Genomic DNA, 27,772 nt, shown 5'->3' on the forward strand with positions numbered 1-27,772 from the left:
GGGACGGCGGGCGGCGGCGCCACAGGCCGGCGGGTGAGGCGGCGCCGGGGAGCGGGGACCGGGGAGCGGCGCGGCGGGGCGGTGGGCCTCGGCGTGGGGGTGAAGGCTGAGGGCGGGGATGGGTCAGTTTCTCCCGTGGCTCCTTCACCCGTGGGCCGAGGCTGGCGGCAGGCCCGAGGCCCGAGGCCGAGCGGGCGGTGGAGCGGAGGTGGCGGCGGCAGGCCGGGGCTCGGCCGGTCCCGGTCCCTCCGTGGGTCTACTCGAGGAAGAAAACTGCCACGAATGAGGAAAGCTGATGAGGAAACTTTTTCACGTTTTCCCTTCAGCAGCTTCCAGCGTGTCCTCGTCGGCAGCTCCGGGGCCCTGGGAGGCGGTCGGGGTTCAGTCCGGTGCCGGCCCGGGGGGTGCTGAGTGACCGAGTGCGGCCCCTCAGAGAGCCCCGTGTGGAGGTGCGAGGCTCTAAAATCCGAGCACGCACCGGCATTGCTCAGTTTGGTCCGTGACTGGGTCCTCTGGCTTGGAGGAGTCTGGAAGCTTTTTCCTTGTGAACAATTAACGATTATTTGGCTCAAGGAATTTCTTGAGACGCCTTTATTTAGTTCTGATGTTCCTCAGAACATTTAGAGGAAGATTTTCTGTCCAAAGTTATGCCCTAGACAAGTTACTAGGATATGTAGTAAGCAGAAGCATCTAACACAAAACTAAGAAAGGTCTTCTGCTGATAGTTACACATACAACACTATTTTCAGTTTGGGGGTATGATAGCACAACGCCTACATTGTTTTATTCTGTAGCTAAAATTAGTTGGGCTTGATCTTTTGCATCCTTCTTACAGAACCTTGGAGTTAGTCACCATCTGTATTTTGAGAACAGCCTGGGGGATCTGCCCTTTTGACCTAATTCAGTGTTAGAGAGTTTAATTAAAATCTTATGTGTGCTTGGACTGTGTATTTTTAATTTGCGTGAACACGAGCATTAATTCCAGCTTACACCTCTTGCAGCATTCGAAGCCTGGTGGAATATTGCAATGGCAGCTCAGATGACGGATGCTCATCGACGGTTCTTGCAGGTCCTGATGTCTCATGGAATAATGGAAGGATCAGAGGCTAGGAAATTACACAGGTGCTGCTGTGAAATCCATAAAGGTGTGTTTCTCTTTTGGAGAAAAAGTAGGGAGATGGAAGAACTATTTTTTTTTTTTTTCCTGGTGCAGCTTACAAATAATTCGATTTCTGGAAAGCATGCACCGTCTTAAAAAAAGTTTAAAAACTTTAATGATGTGAGTGTTCTCTTTCTTTCCTAAAAGATAAAATAAAACAGCAATGAGGAAACTAAGTTTTAATCAGGTCAGACTCATACAGAGCAGTTTTTATTTTAGCAAACACGTTTTTTTAAATGTTATATATTTAAAAAAATATTTTTGACATTGATAGTGCTGAAATTTGCAGAATGTTTTTCTTCATACTTATTTGGAAAGATTTTCCTTGCAATATAATATGAAGTGTATGTTGTTACCCATCTTGAGTAAATCTGTCACTTCTGACCGATTCCATGGTCAGCTTGTTAGTTTTAATATATGCTATACCAAGCTGAATTTTGTGGCACGTGTAACCAAAATTTGGTTGTATACAATCAAAGCTGTTTGAAGTTCATGTTTGAACTTAAACAGTACAGAAATGTATAATCAACTCGATAGGAATTTTTTTTTTAATAGATCTGCTTGCAGATCAGAGATCTGTATTTCATCTTCACTAATTTTGAAAATAAGGTGGGCACAAACTGAAAGAAAGCTGTAATGAGTAATGTGTTTAGCACTAATTAATCAGTAGGTATTAGATGTGTCAGTTGCTGGTTCCCAGAAAATAGTGAAAGAATAAAATTCCTCTGTTTTCATCTTTTCCTTATTTATGAATGAAATTGAAAAGGACAAGGAATGTGTAAGAACAAAAAGTGCCATTTAAAAGGAAACACCCAAATGCTGTTCAAATTAGTGATTTTAAACCATTACTATCGAAAGGCAGGTAACTCCAGCAAATGTTGTTTAAATTACATTCTGAGATCTAATATGCACTGAATATATGTCTCCAGTTATTTTCTAGTTCTCTAGTATCTATGACTTTAAAAGTAAAAGCTGTCTTAACAGTTATTTGAGGGGTTTAGTTCAGGATATCTGCATGAGTCTGTCAAGAGCTGAACCATTAACTGCAGGGGAACTGAACTGTTCAGTTGCTGGTGGGGCTAACTGGGATGATAACTACATCTCCATCACTAACTGTTCTTTCTCGCTGTTAAGAGGGAGGAGACTGTTATCACTGATGTGCACAGCCTGTTGTGAACTCCGTCTTGCTTTGTTGCCACAAGTGGAGTCCTTTCTGGGCAATGGCACTGTTTTTGTATTTTCAAACAAGACTCCGTAGGTTTTCAAACTCTCCTGAGCCAAAAGAGCTTATTTCAGCACCTCCCCAAATTTCCGATTGAAAAAAATGTAAGCGTGGAAAAATAACATTGCTTTTTACAGGTTTATTCCTGTTTTTGTGACAACCAAGCCACTCTGATTTGTAAAAGAATTTATCATAAATGCTAGAGATGGCCTAAGCCAGTAGTGTGGCTATAATGAGTTTATTGTGTGTTCAGAACAAAGAATCTTAAGAAAATGAACATTACGGGTAGATGGTGTTTTCCGTATGCGGGATCAGTGAGCTGTACTGCAGTAAGAGCCTATAGAGTTATTATTCATTAGGAAGGTTTATTTAACAGAAGGATTTAGAAAAAAATAGCTCCGTTGCAACTGCTGCCTACCAAGTACTTGGTATTTTTTCTGCATAGTGACAGTTGGTGTGTAATGGAAAAGTTTGTGAAATTACACAGATACAGTGTGGGAGTTTTAACTGTTACAGTTTTATTAAATGCTCTACCTAGGAAAACTTTTTGTCCCATTGGGAGGTAAAAAGATGTTGAACTTGACTCACTGAGTGGAACACTTCCCCCCACATTTGTTTTATGAACATAAGAACCAGTGGTTTGACAAACCCATCCTTGTTAGGGGCAAAGTTAATGGTATGGCAATTTACGAGAACATGGTAATAGCATTTTTATGAGGAAACTCAGCCTGACTAGACTGTTTCTAGATGTAAGTTCTTATTTTGATGTAGTTTCTTCAAATACATCTTAATACTGCTTAGTGCAATCTGAACAATAATTTTCAAATTGGATCAAAGCTAATGTTACTAAAACTAGCTTATTTGAATTAATTCCTTTCTCCTGCAGATTGCAAGCATTCTATAACAAGGGTGTCTCCTCTCTCTGACATTGGTTTCCTTAAATACAAAAGGAAAAAAAGCTGTGTCAAATGAAGTCAAGTCATATAGTAACAAGCCTGAGCAGCTTCTGAGCAAAGCGATCCAAACATTTTCCCTCTTGGTGTTTGGCACATTTTCTTGTTCTGGTTTATTTCAAAATCTTAAACCTTTTGGCCAGGAGACACCCTCTTGCTTTTTGTATGTCACCTGCATGCTCCCTGTTAGCAGACACATGTCTATGCTAAAATCTGCACACAGCTCTGAAGGAAAAGCTCCAAACATCTATCAAAGTGCTGTGTAGAACCACTAGAAAATGTTAGGATTAACACTTAACTATCAGCTAGGAGACAAATTGCAGGCTTGTTGAGGAAGGTTATTATAATTGCTAATACTTCTTTACTGGAATCCCTTAATGCATGCTCTTTCTGTCTGCATTGTGTTATGGCTTCTCCAGTTATGAAACCTGTTGTAGTAAAAACTTCAGGGCAAAGTTTAAGACATCTTGCAGATCTCTGGCATTCTATAATAGCTAAGGTACCACGACATTCTCAGCATCCTTTCTGGAGTGGCTCTGAGTGTTGTCTGTGGGTTCAAGCTGGTTTTTCCTTTGTTTGTGTAGTCAGGGAAGTGGTAGTATTTGAGTTGGCTATTGTTGTATCCCTTTACAAGACGCTGTCTGTGGGAGGAGAATATGTGGAATATTATTCTGACCCTGACCCCAGCCTGAAATCAGGAAATGCTAAAAATGGGAGAGTTTGTGGTTATTTTTCCTGCTGTCTTCCAAGCCAACTGAAGTGCTTTAATAACAACCTCTGGGCTTACACTACTATAAATAGTACAATTGGAAAGATGGTGCCTCTCCCCTGGAAAACGTATCTCTCTGTAATAGCATGACTTCTGTTTGTTTGTTTTGTTTTGTTTTTTTTTTACAGATCATGGAATAAATATTGAGATTCATGTGCTCTCTGTCCCTTGATAGATTTCCAAGTTTATCAGTTTTTCTTGGATTCAGCACATCTTCATTTGATGACTATTTAAATATAACAACATTGGGCTTTTTCATGACCAGCATTTTATTTTCCAAAGACATGGTCATTCACAAGCATTTTCTTTGCCATATTCTTCAAAGCCAGAAGGTTAACAGAAAACACAGATCAATTTTCTTTTCCTGTGTTTTTGATGAACCTAAAGATAATTTGGAGGGACAAAATCAGGTTGTATTTCAAACTGATGGCTGTATTTACTGAAGGTAATATTTATACAATTCATTATAAAATGTAACTGTATATTAAGTTACAGTGAAGTTCATTAGAAAAATGGCTGATACAGTCCATATATGAAAGGATGTTTAGAAAAATGGAAGAATGAGAGAAACCTGCTTTTTTCCTGCCTGTTTGGATTTACAGAAGGCGTGTATGGATTAACCATTCATTAGCGTGCATTGTGTCAGCCTGGCATTTGTCTGACTGTTTTGTATTTTATTTAACTGGCTTAGTAACTGAACTCAGAAGAAAATAACTGCTGGTGTCAACTTTAGTCTACAGTCATACCAGTTTCTAAAGCATAATATATTTTGTGCTTGGCTGTTGAAAGACCCACTAAATAAATTATATATGTAAAAGCAGGGATTCATAGAATAGACAAGCATTTTTGCTTTACATGTTTTGTATGTCTTTTAGTATTTAGTATTCTAGGAAGAGCCCCAGCAGCTGCTCCTATGTGTGACCCAGTGTGCTCATTATGCTTATATCTTGTCTGCAAAGTTCAGCTAGAGCTTAGATGAATCTTTCTTATCTGTGGTGAAATTTGCAGATAACCATCTGTTTGAAGTCATATACATATACCAGAGAAGCGTTTGCATTGCAAAACAACAGAAAAATCCACTGTACTGTTGTTTTGATATTTTGCTTTATCAAATATGTCAAAACTAGAAAAAGAAAACATGGCTCTTGGCTCCTCAAACTAGGCATTTTTGTGTAGACAATGACGAATATCACAAGGCACCAACAGAAGAAGGACTGGGGAAAATCAGTGGGAGTATAGACAGTGGGATCCCACAATTCCCCAGCAGTACTTTGCTATAGCGTAGCGAACGCTTTTTAGTAAATACACTTCAGTTACTTCTCTTAATGTGTTGAGGGGAAAGTGAATGGTGAGAAAACGTTTTGGTGAGGATGAGATGAGGTTTTCTGGTGGATGGCTGTACTTTCTCCCATCTCATCTGCATCATATTGCCCATGACTACTTGTGGAAGCCAGGCTTCTGCCAGGCTCAGTAGTATTCTTGTATCTTGTCCCAATGCTACCCACTCTACAGGGGCTCTTCTGTTTTTACTGTGGATTGTATCTACTTTCTATAGAATTTAAGGTCAGAACGAAGTAATCTGGGTTTGTGCCCTGTGTAATGCGGTCCATATTTTCTGTTAAATATTTTTTGCTGCATATCAGATGCCTTGTAGCTGGATTGAATCATAAAATGCAGAGAAGTTTATCAATTACTCATTTATCTGTTCTCGTAATGAAGACTGAATGTATCCCTTGGGTCAAAATTCAATACTCCCTGTGATAAGAAGACTGAAAAAAAATGGGATGTGCCAGTCTCCAGTTGTACTGAACCAGCTCTGCCGCAGAGGGTCGGTGTTAGTCATCACTCCGGTAGTGGGTTAGTTGTCACGCCTTAAAACTGAAGTCTTGGCTATGAGTCCTTACTGAAGTTCATTACAACTTTTCAAGTGTATCAGCATTGCAGTGCTAGTGAAAATCCATCTGCACTGTTTGAATAACAGTATTTTCCCTCCCTAAACTCCTTTGCTGTCTGTTTTTGTTCTAGATTGTTGTTGCAGTATGCTGCTAGAAGCAGCAACTTTTTCTTCTTCCCAGTGGTTCTATTTTTCATGGGAAGTCTGAAACACGTATTGTAGATGTATGTGTAGAAAGAGGTTTAATGTGAATGGTTTCATGTGAGTTTAAAAATAATGTAAAGCAGGATACATATAAAAAAATTAACAGTGAATGACATAGTCTAGTCCATAATTCAAACGTCATTAAGCTCTCCGAGGCGGGGATTGCCAGGTTTTATGTGTTTATGTATATAATACCTTGTGCTGTTACAAGGAAGTGTTCTGGCTTGTTTTTCAAGTTGTTAAACAGAAGGAAAAAAAAAAGGTATTGTACAACATGTTGCTGCAAAGTGTAGTTAAGAATGTTTTGGTTTTAAATAATTTGTAAACAAGCTTTTAGATTCTCTTACTGGTAATGGTTCTGTTGCTTCATTTTTTTCTAGCTATAATAAAGTTAGATGGCAGCATTTTCAAATCTTGATAGGGAGCTTCTTATTGTATTAATCATCTTAGTACTAAGAGAGTAACGGAAGGAAATTGGAAAAAAAAGCCAACCAAACCCCACTACATTTTTTTCCTCAAAGAAATTAACTTTTCTGAATGTTTTATTCCTCTTTTATTCTTCTGTGAAATGAAAACTGAGCGTCAGTGACTTAAAATCCAAAGTAGTTTGTCATGTTATTCTTAATGGTTTGTTCTAGCTTGTTGTTTAATTCTAAAGTTTGCAAACTGATAGTGCCAAAAGCAGTTGTATAGTTTTTATTTTGTTTTAGTATAGTAGTTTTCTAAATATGGTTTGAAAATCAGCCATAAATATCAACACCAGTCGCCAGTGGCTTATATTACAACTGGTCAGTGTCATCGAAGTAAAAGAAAAACACGACATTTTCATAATGCTACTTTGCAAACTAGAATTGTACTTAATCTTCTGCTTAATCTTCTGGTTGCACAGAAGATGGAAGCTGAAGTACCTAGATATGATAACTATGTGTTTAGGTTTTATATGAGTAAAGGTCCTATCTCTTTTCTTTTAAAGCATTCACTCAGCTTATTTATAGTCTTTTGCTGTAGACATGGGAGCTTTAATTTTATAACAGTGCCAGTATATTTTTAAATTTATCATGAAGCTGTGGCATCTCAGACTAAGTAATAAAGATCCCTGTTGTTCATTCATCTTTAGGCAAGAATGTTTAAAACGGTGTCTGTTGAAAAGTGATAATTAACCCAGAGTGTAAGTTTGTTATGCTACCTGCTGTTTATAGTTTGCATACAGACACATTCAGAAAAGTTTCTGGTTTCTCTGAGCACCTCTGCTTTATCTTCAGTGTGGGATCTGTTCAGCTTTTCTGTGGAAAATATTTGAGTTTTTTATTAAGAGTTTGTATAAATTTAGGAAAAAAAAACAAACAATGCAACCCCCCCGAATATTTGTGTTGCGCGTATTTACTGTTTGCTGTTTCCTATTTGCTCATCTGCTATCTGTCATTGAATGGAAATAATGTTTTCTAAATAAGATGCTCCCAAGCAGCATTCTAGGGTAACACATAATGAACTCTTTTTCTAATGCTGTCACGTGTTTACTTTATTAAGTGTTCAGAGCTGAGAATTGTTTATTGGCAGAAAGAATAATAGCTGGTTCCTGCATATACTTGGTTTTAAATTTTATGAACAACTTTGTTGTGTTCATAATTGTGTACTGGAATAGCAATTTGCTCTAATTTTATTTGACTGAAAACAGATTACAGTAAGTACATTTGTGATACAGTATTAGTTGAGATTGCATTTTATGGCCAAGAGAAGGAAATAATTTGTTTCTGTTACAAAAAATAATTTACAGCAATTGTAACTAAGTCTTAGATTATTTTTTTTAAGGTACTACAATTTACAGGGGAAGTTCTTGGAAATTAAGACTTTTCAAAGTTTAATCCAGTTTTTTGGAAGTAGGGTAGTCCTGGCTCCAGTATGCATCTAACATACCCATGTTACAACAAGGTCTTCTTAAATATAGTCTTTAGTAGAAGTACTATTGACACCTCTGAGGTATTTTACCAGAAGAAGAAAGGACAAAGAGATTCCTGTACACGCATAGTCAGAATACAAAGATTGTGGATACTTAATGAAAATCGCATTAGTCTGTATAATTTCTCATCAAATCTGTTGACAGTAAATAATTTGTTTTCAGCAATAATGTAGTTGAATAAACAGTTTCTATACAATCAGTTGCTATGGCTGCCTGTACAAGAACTGTTTTGTAGAGGTAAACTATTAGCTTTTGCAAATAGTAAAGGGCATCTATAATTTCTCCCGAGTCTGGAATTGTAAATTTTTTATGGACCGCTTATATCCCTTTTTTTTTCCCAGAAGATCTACTTGAGCAGCCGTTCATCTTGCATTGAAACATTACAGCTGTTGTACAAAAGAATGTTCTTCTGTTATCCTTCATCTTACCCTCTTTTAGATCTGTCACTAACACTCCCTGGCTTTGATGTATGCAGTGTTTCCTGCTGACAGGTGCCAGGCAGGTGGCACGACAATTTGACAAAATTATACTTCTTTAATATTATACTTTATTATTGTTCTTCCTGTTTGTTTCTTGTGTTCACTTAAGGAGTTATATATCAGAATCATGAACTTTCTGGGCAGGAACATCCTGTGACTGATGTTTTTGCATTGTCCTATGCTGTAGAGTGGCATTTTGAGAGTGGGACCTCTGACTGATGCTGTTACACAAGTGATGGATGCTTGTAACTGAGAATAGTATTAAGCTAGTGATAACCGGTAGTATTTTTGAGACAGTCATTTTTCTGAAGTTACGAGCTGTTACTTAGCTCTGTTGTTGAAACCCTAGCCTGCTGAAGTCAAGAGTTTTGCCACTGACATAATTTTGTTTTGGATGGAAACTCGTAAGGGCGTGTGGTGTTGCTCTGCCGGCAAAAGCCATAACACCTGCTTCTACGGAATGACTCCAAAGTCCACCTTAATTATGTACATGATAGAACTTCTGCTAGTATTTAATTTGTTTGTAGAACATGACAGAAGAGATTACCTGTATTTCTACAAAGCTAGAATTTTAAGTTTTTTTGGTATGTAATGTGATCATTTACATGCCATTAATTTTTGAAACAGAACACAAAGAAACAAGGAATTCCTTGTGTGTAAATGAGAGAAAGCAACTGTGGTTTTGTATTGTGCATAACAATTTTTCCTCATTGTGTTTTATTTTCAATTCAACTTAGTGCAAGTCACTGTAATTAATGGATTAATGTGGTGAGTTCCACACAGCGAGGCAGAATGTCTGAACTCTCTTAAGTTTCAAGGAGCTGAGCTTCTCTGAAGGCTAGTAGTCAGCACCACCAGAAAATTATGTCTGCTGAGTGTAGCAGACCTGTTTGAATTCTGCCTCACTAGCTTTTAGCTCTTTTACCTAGGAAAAAAATGTCCTGGCAGATAAAACATAAAAAGATCTGCCTCGTGTTGTTTGGGTTTTTTGTGTATGTGCTTTATCTTGTTTATTTTCAGTCTACTACGCGCATGATAAACTGGATGATTTCATCAGTACCATTAACAGCCATCTCCAGCCTTTGTTTATGCAGATCCGGAAAGGAATGTCGGAAGGTGATGGGAGAGCACATTATGCTTTAGTAAGTATGCAATGTGCTGCCATCGTGTGGTTTGGCCGCTCGTGGCTAGTTGGTGGCTAGCGGAGGGAGCCTCCCGTGTCTCCAACTTAAAATTAACCTTTTAGTAACATGCCAATAAAAGGTCTGCACACCTTCCGTTTGTAAACGGGAAAAAACATCTAGCTGTATCTGTGCATAATAAACATAAGGCTGCCCTAAGCGCCAGCTTTGGATCTTAGAAGGATTGAGTTACCTCGGGTCCTTTTCCTACAGTGTATCTATAATAGAACTGCTATTTAGAGAAAACAAAGAGAACCTAGAGCTGAAGGCTGCATGTGCCAGCAGGCTTCTTACTCTTAGCAATGTCTTGTGTGGTTTATGTGGGGCTGTTCACATTATGCTGGCAGCGGCTGTAGAAGCTACTTCTAGTCGGGAAGGGGGAGGATAAACTGCCAGCAGCCTCGGTGGGTGGAAATGGAACACGGCAGCAAGGACAACAGCAGCATCTGATTTATTTAAAATAAACATTGCTTAAGTGCTGAAGTGAGAGTTCTTTTGCACAGGAGACTTTCTTTCTTAAGAAGAATTTTTAAGCTAGAAAACACAGACAGCCCTCCAACTTTAGTTTTGTCTCTTACTCAAAAATAAACCTAGCATAAAAGGGTTCCTAACGAATGGTCTATAAAAAGTTTCCCTAGATGCTCTGAAACGTGCATGTCAGAGAGGGAAGGATATATAGTCATTTCAAAAGACCATACAGGAGGTATTCTAACATTAGCTCCTGCTTTAACCTTTCTGGGTCGTTTTGCCAATTACGTTGAGCAGTAACGTGCAATAAGAATATGAAATAGCAGTAACTGTTTTTCACAGTGAAACAAAAATGTGTGTTACAACATAGTTACTGCTACTGTCCAGCACAGTACCCTAGTGTAATATATTAGTTCTACTATATGGAACTAATAGTCTATATTAGTTCTGTAGGGGGGAGGCGGGATTGTTTAAGAGCTTGGACTGGGCAGAGGCAGCTGTGGAGAATACATGGCTGGAAGATCAGGGGTTGTAAAGAAAGGGCTCGAGTACCATTGAGTGCCATCTTTAAAGAGCAGCCTTTTTCATGCCACTTAATTGTAAGATGATGTATTCTTTACCCAGAGGGTCTTTTACAACTTATGGTGTAGAAATACAAAGGCACTTTGATTTCAGTTTAAGTATTTTTTTTTTGTAGGTGAATTTGGCAGAAACTGAAATAACTAAAATGGCATCTGACTATACAGAAAATGAATTAGAATTGTTCAGAAAAACAGTAAGTATGTGTTATTAGTTAGTAAATCACATTATTTGTGAAGATACCATTTTAAAATGAGTGGAAAAGGAAACGAATGGAGATCTGGTTCAGAAACTAGTTGCCATCTTAGCTAAGTTTATCCCAAATTGAATGGGGGGGTGGGGGGGGTGGGGGGGGTAATGGAAATATAGGCAAGTAATGATTCCCTGTTGAAAGTCAGTTTCCGGTAAACTGAAATCAGCAGTATGGGAGTGCTGCTTGCAGTCAGTGACTTGACATACCTGCTCTTAGTTAAACAGACACCTTCAACGTTTTCAGTTGTGATTGCTGAATTCACTGGCTTCAGTAGTCTAGTAATACACAGTTGATTTTAATGCTAATAACATACAAGTTGGATTTGCTGATTTGAGTAGAATCATTTGTCTGTTGTTATTGCTTACCTGTATTTAATAAACTAGTCAGAATGCTGCTTTTTAAACAAGAAAACATACACTTAAGAATTTTCTAAAGTTGTAAATAGAACTATTGGGGTGAGATTCTAGGAAATTTGATGTCTAATTTCTTATGAACAACCATTAATGTGAGTTCTGATCATAGCTATGTATCTTGCATGTTTTAGTGAGTTCTCATAGCATCTTGAACTTTGAGGACTTCATTTCTCCAGCCACTAGACTTTTAATTTTCTTTTGCAAATCCATTAAAGTAAAATTTTCTGTATAAACTGGAAAGAGAGGTGTATTGACTATTCTGTGACAGCTACAGAAGTCTAATCTATATGGATAGTACCCAGCGATTTCCCTGTCCTCCCCCACTATTGGTGAAGCACCTGCGCAGCCATGTCAGCACTGCAGAGATGGCATTGTCGTGGCACGTATTAGTACTGTCATAAAAAATCTACATGCTGCTCTGTGACAATGAGCAGCAGGAATGTTTCCAATGAGAGATTTTTTTGAAGATTGGTAATACTGCTACAAGCTTCAAGGGCCAGGTAGGTCCAGCAGGACTCATGAATCCAGAGTGGACAAACTTTAGTAGTGAGAGATTTTTCCTCAAAAGAACCTTGACAAAGAGAAGATAAAAAGAAACAGCTTTGTCACCCCGAGTATGTTCAAGGATCCCTGAATGCAGCTTCATTTAGGCAGCACCGTACAGTTCTATTTGTGGAAATGTTTCCTTGGCAAAGGCTAAAACTGTCAGGGTAACAATGACTGCTTCAGCTTCTGGCCTGTGTTTTACAGTTCTGGTTTGAGCCATGTACGATAGTATTACTATCTCATATGTATGGATGCTAAAAAGCTGCATATTACTATAAGGTGTTTCTATCTAATTGCAAGTTTTTTTTAATAGTTGAAAACATTTCTTTCTGTAGATGGACCTAATCATTTCATCAGAAAATGGCTTTGCCTCTTCTACAGATATTTTAAACTTGGCTGACCAACTTAAGACAAAGAAAATGAAGAAAAAGGAAGCAGAACAAGTGCTGAAAGTTTTTGTGGAGGATAAGTGGCTCTCTGAGGTAACCGCTGTATCTTTTCAAGTGTTTGTATTTTAATAGGTCCAGCTATTATTTTCTCATGGATGTGATGGCTAAAACTGGAGCTGTTCCTTAATGAATGATGGCAAAAATGGTTTTGTGGGGCCTGTGCTTATTGTGGCTCCAGTGATTTTTGCAGAAAATGTAGTACTTTTACAAGGGAAAAGTCCTTGGGTAGATCTATAAAGGACAACACGGTCTCGTTTTTTTTGTACCTGAGCTGGGTGGGTATGTGTGTAGAGCCCTGCATTGTGACGTACAGGCATCCTTTGTACACAACAGCATGGCATACTTAAACTTCAGCTCTTCGGGGTGATCAGTGCAGCTACTTACATTTAGAATATCCTGAAAAGCAGTGAGGCCAAACATGTTGAAAACTCCTGTACCAGAAAAGCAGGTGCCACTGTGCACGTTTTTAAATCTCCTTTACTTCATGAGGGAGAAATTGAGATTAGCTTACCATGTGGACACTGCAGTTGCTTCCCAAGGCAAGTGAGACCTCAGTCCCTTTTCTCCTGGATTCTCTGCTTCATAGATCTCTAACTTGCTGCTATACATTTAGTTATGTTAGAGTGATTTTTCAGAGACACTTCAGGCAATAAATGCCTAGATTTTGCTGAAAGACAGTGGAATTTCTGCTAATGTGCAAATGGAAGGTCCCAAAACCACATGTCTTTCTTAAGGAGAGCATGCTTGTTCATCTGTACCTTCCAAGGACCAGACCTTTGTTAAAGGTGTGAGATCTTTAGTCTGATCCTCTAAACAAAGTAATTCTGCTACTTCAAAAGCATTTCGGCTTTACATTTTATCAGTGTCAGCATGTTAGTTTCATGATGGTGGAAAAAGGTGCATGTCAAATGCTTGCTAGCAGGTGGTTAGAAAAGTCAAAAAAGGTAAAAGGAATTAAATTCCTCTTCTCACCACTTGTTTCTGTAGAAAAATGGAGAATATACTCTGCATACTCGCTGCATAATTGAGATGGAACAATACATTCTCAGCAACTACCAAGATGTGGCAAGGAAGTGTAACATCTGTCACAGCCTTGCCATCCAGGTAACACTTGTTGTATTACACCAGTAGGCATCTGCTGATGTATTTATGCGGCCATAGCTGAAGGTTTGTGATACTTTCCTTTGAGTATTAGGCAGGCATTGAAAAATTCTGGTCTTGTAATCTGGTAATGCTGCCCATGTATATAAAGAAAATACCTTTTTTTTGTTTCAGTGTAGGTATTTTATCTTCTGCCTTTGGAAAAAAATCTTGTCTTGGAGCAGTATCTCCAAGTATAAACTTGGAGAAAGCAAACTAAGCCAATAAGGAACATTATTGTCCTGTCTTGCTTTCCAAAGCCAGCAGGCTAGAGATGAACTTCTTAAATAGGCATAACAGTCAAGTGTTAGCTATCTTACCCTTGGACCTTATAAAAAGCACTCTTCATGCAACGTATGTTCATCTTTGGTCCTGGGACGTTGGTTCAGAAATTCCCTGTGTCTTGGACTGCAGAATGAACATGTATGCTTATATATAGCATGCTGAAGCGCTGTTTTGATAACTGGTAAGTTACCAGTTTAGTCTTGCATAAGTGGTTACAGCCTGAACTCCTATCCCAAAACAACTGCATTCTCTTGCTCCTTGACCCTGCATCATCTTCTCATCTTCCCAAATAACATGCTTCTATGTTACTTTTTCCATCCCAACTGGTCTCCTTTATTGCACCCAAATAGCTCAGTGGTGTTTGTCTTTCAAGCTAAATTTTGTCCATATAGGGAAATAGTTACTTCCTAGTTTCCAGGAAATAAATCCTTTTTATCATTTACCAGCTTTGACTTTCACGTATCCACCAACTGTCCTGTGTGAACCATTCTTTGGAATAAAGCGTTACTTATCTGCTGCCATTTGTAACAACTTTATCTTAAACTGAAGGACAGGTTAGAAAGATTTTTTTTTTTTTAATCAACACTTCTGATTTCAGAGCCAAGTATGTGAATCCTGTGGAATTGGAATGCATTTACCTTGTGTCAGAAAATACTTTAGAGCTCAGACTGAACCACGCTGTCCTCAGTGTAATGATCTCTGGTCTTGTGACATTCCAGGTACCAAGCATCCTATTTTGAAAACAATTTAGTGTAATAATACTACAGAATGGATTGTGATATTCAGTGGCATTGCCTGTATTCTTTATAACTGTAGTTGAACATCAGTCATTTCTGACTTCAGTTGTACATTTCAGACAGTAAACCATACCTGGGCAACACTGAGCCCTGAAAGTCCAAGAATTATGCCTTATGGTAACTAGCAGATCCTGTGCATGTTGTTCTTAACGACATTCAAGGGGGGGGAGGGGGGGCATGGGGAACAGGGGACAGACACAACACATGACAACTGGAAATACTAAGCTTCTAAGAAGAGCACAGTCTCTTCAGAATTCCTCTATTTAGCCAGGGAAATTGGACATTCCGAACAGGAACACAAGAATATATACAATATATAAAGCATTTTCAAAATCTGGAGGTTATACAATATCATCCTTTTTTGTGTGTCCTGTGTTTTTGTGTTAACCTTCCTTTTGTTTTCTTTACAGGTATGAGTCAGATAGACTCCCAGTCACCATCGAAAACAGGGAGGGCAGAGAAGAGCTTCACTTCCAGCAGTAGACGATGATAGCAAAACTTGCTTTTGGTGAAATCTTTTTCCCCACCCCTACAGAATAGCTAGACTGTATTGTATTCATTAGTAACAGTCCGTTGTTGGGTATACTTATTTTTTTCCTGAAGTTTTAAGAATCTTAAAATAAAACTATCAATGACTTTCCTGTTCTTCTTCACAGTTGTACCTGCATCGCTTTCTTGGAGGCTGTTCTGCGTATGTAGTTCTCCATATCCTTGGGTTGGGACTCTCAGTGTGTGTTTGGGAATGAAAGATGCAAATGCCTCTAGTCAATCCTGCAAGCTGATCTATGCAGGTAAACTATTAAAAGAAGCCTTTCTCGGCAACAGTGTTCCCTGTTTGTCCAATTCTAGTTGCACAACTGAAAATGAAACCTGTTTCTAGCACCACAGGGCTTTAAGTAGGTGAAAAATGAATGCAGCACTTGTGGTCTCCTCGCTAAGGCAGGAGGTATCTGATCTAGGACTAGAGTTTGAACACTTTCAGTTGGCACTGTTGCTTGGGGTTTGTCCCTTTGGACACAGAAGACTTCATCCAACATAAGGCCAGGTCACAAGCAGCTATGCTTAGTAAGAGAGGGAGTATTTCCACAGAGGGAATATTCTTTCCCAATTGGGAAGGAGTAGGGCAAGACTTTTAGGGCAACACCAGCTTATGTGTGCAAAGTGTTGAAAAAACAATCATCTTAAGATTCTTTTAGTATTAGCACCTAACTCTCAAGTTTTATGTAAGGGTGCTTTTTCCCTTAACTGAGACTTAAAAAAAAGACAAGCACTAGGTACTGCCAAGTACCAGAATAGAATGGCAGCGTCTCTTTTCTTGATAGAAGTGTGTGACACTGCAGAAGGCAGTGTCAACAGTTCAGCTGCTGATTAATCAAAGTACGATTAAGCTTATGTTTACTTAACTGCAATTAAACTGTGGATTAACTGAAATTTATTATGTTGCTAGGCCTTAGCACTAGTAACTTTTTCTATATAGGAGACTGGTATCTTGCTTCGTGTTAGCTTTTTTTTTTTAAATGTATTGAAACTTTGGGTAGCACCATCCCTCATTGTTTGTGTAACTCCAGTTTTTACTGTTATTAAATCTGAGTAGAAGATAACACTAACCTGATGTTCCAAATATAGTTTGAAGCAGAGTCCTGGCAGTGCCCATATATAGAGCTGTTTCAGATGTACACACGCATACAAGATGGTGACCTAACATGCCTCTTTAAGAGGCATTAATGAGAAACAAAAATAAAGTGGCTGTAGCATCTTCTTTCCATTTACCCATCCAGATTCTTTCACCATGCTGAAGCAAGAGTTTGTTGGGGTTATTTTGTTTTTCTTTATATCCACCTCTAACCTCTGGATAGGGAAGAACATTCTCATGCTTAAAAAAGAATTCTCTTGTGAGAAGATGCCAGATGCTACTTTTTCTGATTTTTAATTCCCATTGAAATGCTAACAGGGTTTATGCATGCTTCAGAGCTATGACCACCAGAAACTGACAGAGAAGCTGATATCAAGTGATCGTACATAGTGCCAATATTTAACTGGAATAAACAGAACCTGTCCAGGCATCAGAATACAGGACTGAAATGCAGCCTTTCTGAAATTGGGAAACTTAAGTAAGTCAGGATCTTCCACATCAACCTATAAAAAAATCCAAAACAATCATCAGTAGAATGTCTTTACTAAAATATAATTTGATAAAGTAACATTACTGATATTAAAATTTCAGGCAACTATTTACCTGGCTAGTGTTGTGAAGAATTTGGCTTTCATGTGGGTACAGGTTTTCTGATTCTTGTGGTGAATATAGACGGATATACTTTCTTCCAAATACCTGCATATATTACAATAAATGTTTACCATCTGTCATTAACCTGCACATTACTGGAAACTGTGGGCCATAGCTAGCATTTAACAGTAAAATATACCAGATTACAAGAAACATCCTTATCTTTGTTAGTAATAAACAGACACTGCTATAATAAGAAGTTAAAATAAATCAGACTATTGGAATTCAAGTACCTGTTCCCTTGATGCAGATAAGAATTTGAAATACCAGGAAATGCCTTTAGCCAAATTACTTTAAATTCAAAGTGTAAGGCACCCAATTTATACAATGTTATTTGGGCTTTACATAGCTAGAAAGTAATTAGAAGAACTGAGAATAAGGAGGTTGAGTCTTCAGTGCAGTTCACATCAGCAGGCAGAGATACCCACACAGAGTGACTGCTAAGCTTCCATATACTCCTTTAACGATGACACAAAAAAAAGCTAAGTCAGTTATTTCACTGGAGTGCTTAACTGAAAGACTAGAATGCATAAAGTAAGTGGACTGACTGACCCGAACACTACAGTCAACTGCAAGTCTTTGGTGCCTAGAATGAAAGGGCAGAACAAACAAGTCAAAGCTGATTTCTGCACTGACACCAGTGGAATGGCCACAGAAGGCACAGGGTGAATATTCATGCTGCTTGTGCCAGGATTCAAGATTTCCTCAAGGGCCAGGCATTTGTTTGGAACTATCACATTAAAGGGTAAGTCAGTTCTCTAACCACAGTACCCTGGACTGGCATTATGCTATCAAACTATTCCTAACCAAGCTGCTTTTCCTCTGTCTTAACATCTCATCCCGTATGATAAGATACCAGGAAATTCTATTAACACCCAAGTTGTGATTCTAGATGTTTTGGGTTTGTTGCATCAAGGACAGCACATAAATGTATTCTAAATGCCAGACAAGTATCAATGTATTCCTGCCCTGTTCTACTTTGTTACTTGTACTTGTGCCTTCCTGTTCTCCACAGCCACAGTTTAAATGGTATCAAGGGCTGGGGCAGTTTTAATTGAAAACTGCCAGATCATCTGCTGTACAAATTACAAAGACTTTTTTACAGTACTGGCAGGTTCTCTCCCATTCTTCAGGCAGAAGAATACAAGTTCTGAAATGTATTAAGGGAACCATCTTTTCCCAGTCCTATAATGGACTCCTATAATGGACTTCCAACCCCAAAAAATCCCCCCAAGCTTTACATAGCGTGTAGTTCACTTTCAGAATGCAGGGGATGTGTGTGTGTGGGGGTGCATGTCAGGTGGGTAAGCGGGGAAGAGAAATACAATATGTACATAATTGCACAGCAGTTGTAAAACCCCACTTCAGGAAGGCCTGAGTTAAGCCTCAGTTCCAAGTGAAGGCACAGGTTAGCAAGGTGCAACTGTTTGGGACAGAGTAACTAGGGCTCCACCCATAAATAAGCACAAGAAGAAAGTATTCAATGTCATGATCCTGCTGGAAAATATTTGAAAGTGTAAGCTTTTTTTTTTGTTTGTTTGGGTTTTTTTTGTTGTTGTTGTTGGTTTTTTTGTTGGTTTTGTTGTTTTTTTTTTTTTTTTTTTTTTTTTACAGAGTGTGATGCGATGGAGGAGGAAATGGCAATCTCCTTCCAGTAAGCAAAAAGCCCCTCAGTGTTTGAAGACATACAGTTATCAACTGCTTGGACCAGGAATACGTCTTTGCACTTGTATAGTGTGCACTTGTATAGCTCACCACAAAGGGCCCCAGTGTTGCACTGTTACTCTGCAGTAAAAGTCATCATCAAGAAGCCTACCAACAGTAACTCACTTAGCAGCAATGAAGTCATGGTGCAAATATTACTTCATCTGACTCTCAATGCATGCACGAGTAGGTATTTTACTGGGTAAACTGAAGCAGGTTAAAGTATGCACCTAAGTCCACCCCAAAAATCTTGCTGATCCAGAAAAGGAAGTTCCTTAGTACACTGTGACAGGATCCAGGTTCTTCCCAACTCTATTACAAATTCCTTGTGTGACCTTGGAAAAGCGGCTTCTTGTGATTTCCATTTATCATCCGTAAAATGAGAGTAAGTAATTGTCTATCTCAATGAGGAGCACTCGTGGCCTATAAGATTACATTATTAAGTTGCAGTAGTGACAAATGCAATAGAATGGCAAATTAATACCTGCATATTCTCTATCCTTCGATTGTTCGAGTCTGCTACCCTTGTCTCTAACACTTATACCCTATTACCATTTTTTCTAGCTACAGCATTAATGGCACGTGTAGAGTAAGTAGAGTACAGACCTGAGCTAAAAAATTTTGCTGGGGATCCTGATGAAGAGGTGAGATAGTGCCTTCTGGACCAAACCAAGCGTTAATGGTGATGTTATCTTCTTCCCCTTCCCCCAGGCAGCAGTAGTCAGGGATACTGATATCCTCTTTCAATTCTGGGATCTACTCCCATAAAGAAATAAACATTAAAAAGGGTAAGTGCTGACTTGCCAAAGGTGTGCAATTCATAGAACAGAGGAACAAGGCCTGACACAAAGAAAACAATTGGCCTGTTTGTCCAGCAAAGGCAGGATAGAAGGAGCTGAACTGATGGGAATCTGCAGGAACTGTCCTCACGCTTTCTGTCCTAGCAAGCAGATTCTGTTGGAAGGAAAGTGGGAGAAAGAGAGGGGTTTCTCATTCTTCAGAGACCCTTTGCTTTAGTAGAAACCAGAAAAACCCACAAGAATCAGTAGGTTTGTTGTTCGTGGAAAAGGAGCAGCTGTTCTTTTATACAGTAAGCTTGCTTCTCCGTGAGATTCCTTTTTATGTCTCCCACCAACCTAATCTCCAGTTAACTGGAATAACATTGCACAATATGGTGAACGTTATCACCACTAAAGACTGTTTCCAGTCCAAATCTCTTCCCTGACTTACATACTCTTTGGGGAAGTGCTGCTTTCCAGGTGATACCCCTATAAGTATACGCTACATTGTACCGAAACAACACTAAGACTGAATGTCTTCACCCCTGAAAGGGTTTTGTTTCCATGCCTTGCAGCCAAACAGAACAAACCCCTCCCTCTGTTCCTTCAAATTGTGGGAACAGAAACTTAAGAAATACTCCAAATTCTCTGTATGCACTTCCATCTAGTAGAGTTGACATCCTCAGAGATGACTTGTGCTACAAAGGGAACGCTTGACTGCAGAAAGATAAAAACATTCGCTCAGTTTTACCTGATCAAAAAGCTGGTGCTGGGCAAGGTATCCTACGCTGTTCTGAAATTTCAGCAGAGAAAAAAAAAAAGAATAGTGACATATAGGGTAAGTCTTCTCAGTCAGTTAATTGACTTATAAGGTGAGCAGAATTTACTTATAGGTAACATCCATTTCCAATGTCCCATTTCAGAGTACGAGAACTGTTTCAACAGTTAACTATTATAAGGGGTCTTCTGAAATAATAACTTAACAGCTACACTGAAATTTTAAGAGTGCAGACATATCCCCACAATCAACAAGTTATCTAGCTCAAGTTACTGGAAGAAGCCTAGCTATGATCCTATGGAGTCTCAACAGTTCTGTTGTCAATCCTGTGACAATGCTCTGCATCTTTATAGCTAGACCATGCTGGTACACAGACTAGTTCCCCTTCAGTCCCTTTAAGTATCTCGATATCCTATTCCAGGCTGCACTGCAGACCATGTGCAATGGCACTTGGTCCTTCCTGCCAGAAGACGAGGAAACAGAGATGAGAGCTTCAGATCCTCAGCTGTGAAAGTAAAAGGACATTCAACGCTAATCAACTTTTTATTTTTTTACCTGGTGGCACGTGAATTTGGATCTTGATCCTAAGTGTCATTAAGCAGTTTAATTACCAAAAGCAACAAAACTGCTGGCTGAAGATCCCTTATCCTTCGACTCCACCATTCAGGCTTTTGCTGCAGAAGGTATCTATCTGTTCATCAAATTCCAGCTGCTCTACTTTTGATTATATATAAAAATCAAACCTAGCTATTGCTGCAGTAAGTATTTGTAGCTTCCTATCTTGAAATTACGTCAAACCTTTGAATTAAGAGTTGTGCTTACAGCATATCTCCTCCCTTGACATCACCTCTAAGCATGTTTGTTCTAAGCAGAAGTTCTGTACCAGTAACACACTGCTGTATTTGGAGATGAAACAAAAGGAGAGTAACAGACCTCATTCACAATGTACTGGTTGATGAAGTCACCGACAGTCATAAGCTGCTGAGACCATTCCTCATCTGTGTATCGGGTTCCCAGTTCCACGGGGACTGTGCGGCACCCTGCGACTTGACAAAAATAGTCCACACTGAAATAAAGAAAGTTCCATTACCCTTTTATACAGCTCTTCTTACTAATCTGGAATGTAAGGTAATCAATCAAAATCAATCTTTTAAAGTTACAGAACTCCACCGCGGTAAGTTTCTTCTCTCTCAAACCAACCAACCAACCAGAGACAAAAGGCAGCAGAAAAGGATCCAAGCAGCAAGGAAACAAGCAGCCAAGTTTATGCAAACATTATGCCACAATTGTCTATTTTAAAACCCTGCTTACCTCAGTAAACTATTGTTTCCAAAGGAGCTAAGGAGATTTAAGATGTTAGTCTCTCTTGACAAGGGATGACTAATCTTTTTGCTGCCTGCTGCCATGTTCACTAAATAAAACATTCTATCTTTTTATGATTAATGATAGATCAACTCTCTGTCAGTGCCAAATTCTGTATACAGGTGCCAATAATATCCATCCTGGCTAAAGTCTTTGACAGGTGGTATATGTCTCTCCATTGACAATGATATGAAGTAAATGAAGAAGTTCATCCTTTTAAGTGTGTTAAGTTAAGCAGTGGAGTACCTTCCCTCAAAAAAAGAGCAAAACCCGTATGAAATAACAAAGGTCTTCTATTAATGTCAATTTTATCTTTCACTGTGGAACAAAAGCAATTGCTCAAACTAAATCTGAGTGGGTTTTTTCCTCTTTTCTAAGGAATCATGAGCTTTAGCTCACAAATATTTGATTCTTAGTACTGGAAACATTGGCTCCATTGCTTACGTTACACAAGCAGCACAATGTTATTACTCACTCCTGAATGGCCATGTCTGAAACTCAACACTCAAACAGGACACTGAACAAACACCAATGCTTGTACTTGTGAATGAAAAAGCCAATCCTCCTTCCTTACGCATCACTGAAATTCATTCTCCATTGCACTAATTATCACCAAGTTCCGAGACGTAAAAATCACTGATCTGTGTCTGACACAGACCCACTTGAGATGTGAGCAGCTCCCTGGGACAGTCAGCAATGCATGCGCCTTGTTAGTTTCCAGCTGAGCAACACATGGCATCAGCAACTCGCCTGAGCGCTCCCCGGCACAGCCCCAGGAGGCTGGACTGAGGGCTGCCGGCCAGCACTAGCTCTCCCTGGTGCACCGGAGCGCTCACTGTGCAATGCTCTGGATGGTTTGATGCAGCACTCACTGTGCAATGCTCTGGATGGTTTGATGCAGCACTCACTGTGCAATGCTCTGGATGGTTTGATGCACTTCCCTCGTCTATGGAGCAACTTCTACAGAGCAAAGACAACATCGCAGCAGGACGGTGCTGCAACAAGTCCCTCCAAATGGTACCCGTCTTCTGTGAAGATCCCCCTACTCTTCTACCGAGCACCAATATACCCGACACAGAAGATGATCCTCACCCTTACTAGGACAGGGAAGAAACTCTTATTTCTCACCTCCACTTCTTCATACACGGCCAATGGTCGATAATCCCCTCTAAGACCACAGGCTTTTGTGGAATGAGGTAGTTGTCTCTGAAGTGCTCCAGCGAAGGGCAGTGGAGGTGTGGGAGCGCATCTTCTGGCTGCACGTTGGGGACAGGAGGAGGGGGCTCAATCCGGACCCTCTGGAATAGAGACGTTCTCCTTCAACAGCTGCCAGCGAAGGCCTCCGCGGCTGCCCCCCCCCCCCCATCCCCAACCCGGGGGCCCGGCCCGGGCACTCCCGGCGGGGAAGGGAGGGACGATGGGGAACGCCGGCCGTGGGGCGGTGGGGGCTCAGACGGGGCGGGGAGAGCCCGAGGGAGCCCGGTCTTGCCCCGGCGGCGGGAGGGGAGAACGGGGTGGGGGAGAAGGCGAGGGGAGAGGGGGCCGGGCGGTACCTTGGCGCTGCCCTGGGCGGCGGCCCGCCGCTCCCCGCGGGGCAGGTGCGCCTGCAGGACGCGGACCAGGCGGGCGAGGACGTTGTCCAGGACGGAGGCGCCCATGAGCAGCCCCATGTCGCAGAGGCGGACGGCGGGCGCCAGCGGGCGGCCGGCGGCGACCTCGGCCAGCGCCCCGAAGAGGCAGCCGTAGGCGTAGACCTGCCGCCAGGCCTTGCTGACCTCCCGCCACGGCCCCGCGTTCAGCCTCTCCCAGGAGTAGTCGCGCAGGACGTCGCTCAGCCGCCTCAGCGCCGCCGCCGCCGCCTCGCAGGGCCGGCCCGCCTCGCCGTAGAGCAGCCGGCGGGCCCGCCGCAGCAGCGGCGGGACGCAGTCCTCCACCTCACCGCTCAGCTCCAAGCTCAGCCCCTCCTCGGCCGCGGGCAGCAGCGCCCGCGCCTCGGCCCACAGCGCGCCCGCCGCCGCCGGGCCCTCCGCCCCGCCGGGCGCCGCCATGGCAGCGCCTCCGCCGGCTGCCGGCCTCCGCGGGGCGGGCCCGGGGGCGGGGAGCGGGGGGCAGGCCCCGGCGGGGCGGTTTAGCCTCCCCCCCGGTGCGGGGCCTGCGCTGGCCGGGCCGCTCGGTTCGGCGTTGGCGGTCTGAAGCCGCTCCAAGTCTGCGCGCAGCCGCAGGACGAACCGGAATGGAAACCGCCCCCAGAGTAAACACTTACCCGTTTTCTCAGGTTAGTTTTAGCCCAGATCAGTCTCGACAGCGGGTCCCTCACGGAACTGTGTGTGCTTTTACAGGAGAGGGCGAGAGGGGGGTGAAGGGAGCGGAGCCATGCTCTCGGTGCCTTCCGCCTGGCTGCGTGCTCTGGGGAGCGGTAGCCCAGGTGGTCTCCGTGGGCGCTGTAACATGGCCACGAGTCAGTCCAGACAGTGCCCCCCGCGCCCTCGAGCAGCGGGTCCGATGGCGTTTGGTCATTGTATGATCGACGGTGCTGTTCGCGTTGAAGGGGAATGGATAAACCCAACCCGGCTTTCTTTCTGCTGTAGCCTACATGTTAACCATACAGCGATGGTACGGGGAAGGTCGCTGTTCCGCTTCACAAATCTCTCTGTTCAGAAAGCGGGACAGCTGCGAACAAGCAGATGACTCGTGGAAGACGGGGAGATACTCTCATCAATGTTAACTATTAGAAATAAAGCCTACCTGGGACCTTGCACGCTGACCTGAGTAACGTGAGGATCTTGGAAGCGTCGGGGATGGAGGCAGCAGCGAGGCAGTGTCCTGCCGGTGGTTTGCGCTGCTCTGGTTTGGTCTGTGCCCAACACCTGCTTCACGGGTGGGATGCACGCCTCAGTCTTCAAACATAACTTGTGTGGCGTCTTCCAGCCCCCGCTTGCTTTGGTAATATGCCCTGAGCATGTTCTCAGTACTTAACTGCAAAGAAAATACTATTTTACTTAAAATTCAGCAACTCTGAGGAATGTCTTAACGTCACGAACCAAAACTAAAGCAACATAATAAGAAATGAGGAATTTGTAACTCATGAAAAATTTTAAGTGTTGCTTCTCTGGGGTTGAAATCTTCAGACTTGGTGCAAAATCTTGCACTTACATGAGAAGTTAAAATTGTCACCTTTTGTACTGAGAGAACACTACTTTGTCCCATGCTCCGTCACTAGTGCTTTAAAAAAAAAAAAAAAGGTTGATTTGAGTCCTGCTGCTGCTTGTGATTCTCTTCTACCCCATTCCCCAGCTGTCTTGTTTGAATGAGTTCCTCTTTTTCTGTCACACTTCAGACTTGCTGCATTGGCTTATCAAGCTGGCCCATCTATTCTCCGTCATCTAACTGCCTTTCTCTTGGCACCTTAAATTTGTCCTGTGACTGTGTGATTTTAGCACCTTCATTTAGAATTTTCTCCTCCTTGATTGCTAAATGTTAATGTATGCTGCTATAGGAGAAAGTATTTAACTGGCAAGGGAAACTTCTTGTTAGACCTTGTGTTCAATAGTTGTAATTTCTGATGCTAGCAAGTGTTGCTACTCTTGTGCTTATAGACTGGCCAATTTTTATTGCCATTTATATTATCTTTTATTCCTCTTTAAGATGGTTAATACAGTTCTCTCTAAATCATAGTTTTTGTAGTTTAAATATTAGGAATATTTTCACAAATTATGTTTTGAAGATTTGGATTGTCTTTCTGGTATTTTAAATAACACCAAGTTCTGAACATGTAGTCTCTAGTGCAACGGTGGGGCATTAAGGCCACGGTGAGCTTTATCAGTTTTACTATAGGTGAGGAACCACTTGGGAGTAGATTTATTTTTGGGGTATTCAGGGAGGTTCACTGTTTCTCTTTGAGCATACATTAGGAGACAGTTAGTTCTAGTCACTCATATTTTGGTACAATATTTTGAATGCTGATACAGCATCAATAGTCTTGAAAGGGCTGAGCCGTATATCTGCTAAGGTAATAAAGATAGGTTTTCAGGTGTATATCAAGTCACAGAATCACAGAATGGTCAGGGTTGGAAGGGACCTCTGGAGATCATCTAGTCCAACCCCCCTGCCAGAGCAGGGGCCCCTACAGCAGTGGCACAGGACGGCGTCCAGGTGGGTTTTGAATGTCTCCAGAGTGGGAGACTCCACAACCTCTCTGGGCAGCCTGTGCCAGTGCTCTGCCACCCTCAAAGTAAAGAAGTTCCTCCTCATGTTAAGATGGAACTTCCTATGTTCAAGTTTGTGCCTGTTACCTCTCGTCCTATCACTGGGCACCACTGAAAAAAGACTGGTCCCATCCCCCTGGCACCCTCCCTTTAAGTATTTATAAGCGTTAATAAGATCCCCCCTCAATTTTCTTTTCTCTAGGCTAAAAAGACCCAAGTCCCTCAGTCTTTCCTCATAAGAGAGATGTTCTAATCCCCTAATAATCTTTTTAGTCCTTTGCTGGACCCTCTCCAGCAGTTCCCTGTCCTCTTTGAACTGGGGAGCCCAGAACTGGACCCAGTACTCCAGATGCGGCCTCACCAGTGCAGAGTAGAGGGGGGGGATGACCTCCCTCGACCTGCTGGCCACACTCTTCCCTATGCAGCCCAGGACGCCATTGGCCTTCTTGGCCACCAGGGCACATTGCTGGCTCATGGTCATCCTCTTGTCCACCAGGACTCCCAGGTCTCTCTCTACAGAGCAGCTCTCCAGGAGGTCAGCCCCCAACCTGTACTGATTGTCTTGTTGTAGCGTGTTTGGCCTTTAGTCTTGGAGTAAAATACACTGAAAGCTCATAATATACTGCATCTTAGCAATTTGGTTGAAATTGTTCTCATTGGAAAAAAGCCCAACAGATTTGCAAAAGCTGAATTAGGAAGTTTTGCTATCAGAGTAATTAACCTCGCAGTACTTATGTACTGGTTTTGAAATGTCTGTAAACTAATGGAGATTTTTTTTTGGTGAGCTGTCTGACCAAGGAAGTGGATGACTTCAGTGCTAGACATTTCCATTTTAAGTCAACAAGAGATAATTTAATTCCCGCTGCCAACAAACAGAAATTACTGTCATTTGTGTAACCTGCAGAAATTGATTTCCCTGTGGATTATGCCACCACCACTGAAACTTGTGCTGTTTTCATCAGAAGTAAATTTTTTAAAGATTGTGGAAGCCAAACTGCCTAACCGTGCAGAATGATGTCCCTTTTAAAATACGGAGGAAAAGTTGGTACCAAGATTTTTTCCCTGCTGCTTCCTGCAGTATAGTCTGTAAAGCACTTTTTGTTCTCTTTTATATTCTGTGTATTTTTAAATATGCTTCAGACGGCTCACTTTCTCCTAGCACTGACATTCAGAAAGAAATTGGCTATTTAAAGAACCCCCACACAAATAAACAGGCACACAATTAAGAGAGATGATAAAGTTTGATAAACCATCTGTATTTCTCTCTTCTGTTTACAGTCATGGATTCCGTGACCCATGGTTACTTGATGTTACCTTGTCTGCCACTGGTGGAAAAGTGATTAGTTATACCAAAAATAAATAAAAAAATGCTCTGTGTCTTATCTTGCCTTTGTCTTCATTGGAAAGAGCAGGTGTTTGGCCTGTTCAGAGTTTAATTATTTATTTGTAGTAATATTCTCTTTTATTACACTCTTTCCTCATTTACTAATTTGAATTAATGAACAAAGTCCTGCAATTGTTTTGGGGTCTTATTAAAATGACATCAAGACACATGCTCAGTGATTCACCACTTGAGTCCTAAGTAGGACATTTTTACTAGGTGGATCAATTTTTAAAATGACAGCATCTGCTTGCTTGTACACATTTATTTATGATTCGTCCCCAGGCGAGTGTCGCAGGAGTCTGGTGAGTAATAACCAGCTGTTGGAATTAGCGAATAGGGAAAACAGTTATTTGGTCTGTGAAGGAGTGTGGAAGCCAAGGCCAGAAGTAATAAAAACTAAACAGGTGCCCCAAATACATAAACCCAAGTAGGGTCTTGTAAATTACTTGCACTGCTGATGGGCAAAATAGTGTCAGATGGGTTGACTTTGTCTGGAGTTTCTATTAGAGATGAAATCCTCTCCACCAC

General features: G+C 41.3%; 2 protein-coding genes across 4 annotated transcripts; one reads left to right on the top strand and one right to left on the bottom strand.

Moving 5' to 3' along the window:
- Positions 1–21,141, top strand: NSMCE1 (NSE1 homolog, SMC5-SMC6 complex component). Of its 3 annotated transcripts, XR_014269708.1 has the most exons (10): positions 1–33; positions 1,002–1,145; positions 9,658–9,779; positions 10,984–11,061; positions 12,413–12,559; positions 13,514–13,630; positions 14,550–14,670; positions 15,405–15,539; positions 18,647–18,922; positions 20,715–21,141. XR_014269708.1 is itself a non-coding variant. In XM_082490582.1 (9 exons), the coding sequence occupies exons 2-9, from the start codon at positions 1,028–1,030 to the stop codon at positions 18,688–18,690; spliced, it is 882 nt and encodes a 293-aa protein (XP_082346708.1). In that variant the 5' UTR covers positions 1–33; positions 1,002–1,027; the 3' UTR covers positions 18,691–19,295. The 3 variants fall into 3 exon arrangements, 2 of the variants coding, with proteins under 2 accessions (XP_082346708.1, XP_082346709.1); XM_082490582.1 differs by lacking the exon at positions 20,715–21,141 and having other exon boundaries at positions 18,647–19,295; XM_082490583.1 differs by lacking the exons at positions 18,647–18,922; positions 20,715–21,141 and having other exon boundaries at positions 15,159–15,516.
- Positions 16,568–23,719, bottom strand: KDM8 (lysine demethylase 8). Its single transcript, XM_082490581.1, has 7 exons — positions 23,209–23,719; positions 22,784–22,953; positions 21,227–21,359; positions 20,267–20,308; positions 19,343–19,492; positions 16,985–17,077; positions 16,568–16,884 (listed from the first exon to the last, which is right to left on the bottom strand). The coding sequence occupies exons 1-7, from the start codon at positions 23,701–23,703 to the stop codon at positions 16,720–16,722; spliced, it is 1,248 nt and encodes a 415-aa protein (XP_082346707.1). The 5' UTR covers positions 23,704–23,719; the 3' UTR covers positions 16,568–16,719.
- Positions 23,720–27,772: the final 4,053 nt, after the last annotated feature.

This window comes from Vanellus vanellus, assembly GCF_965231255.1.
Source record: "Vanellus vanellus genome assembly, chromosome: 14".
Taxonomy (NCBI): Eukaryota; Metazoa; Chordata; class Aves; order Charadriiformes; family Charadriidae; genus Vanellus; species Vanellus vanellus.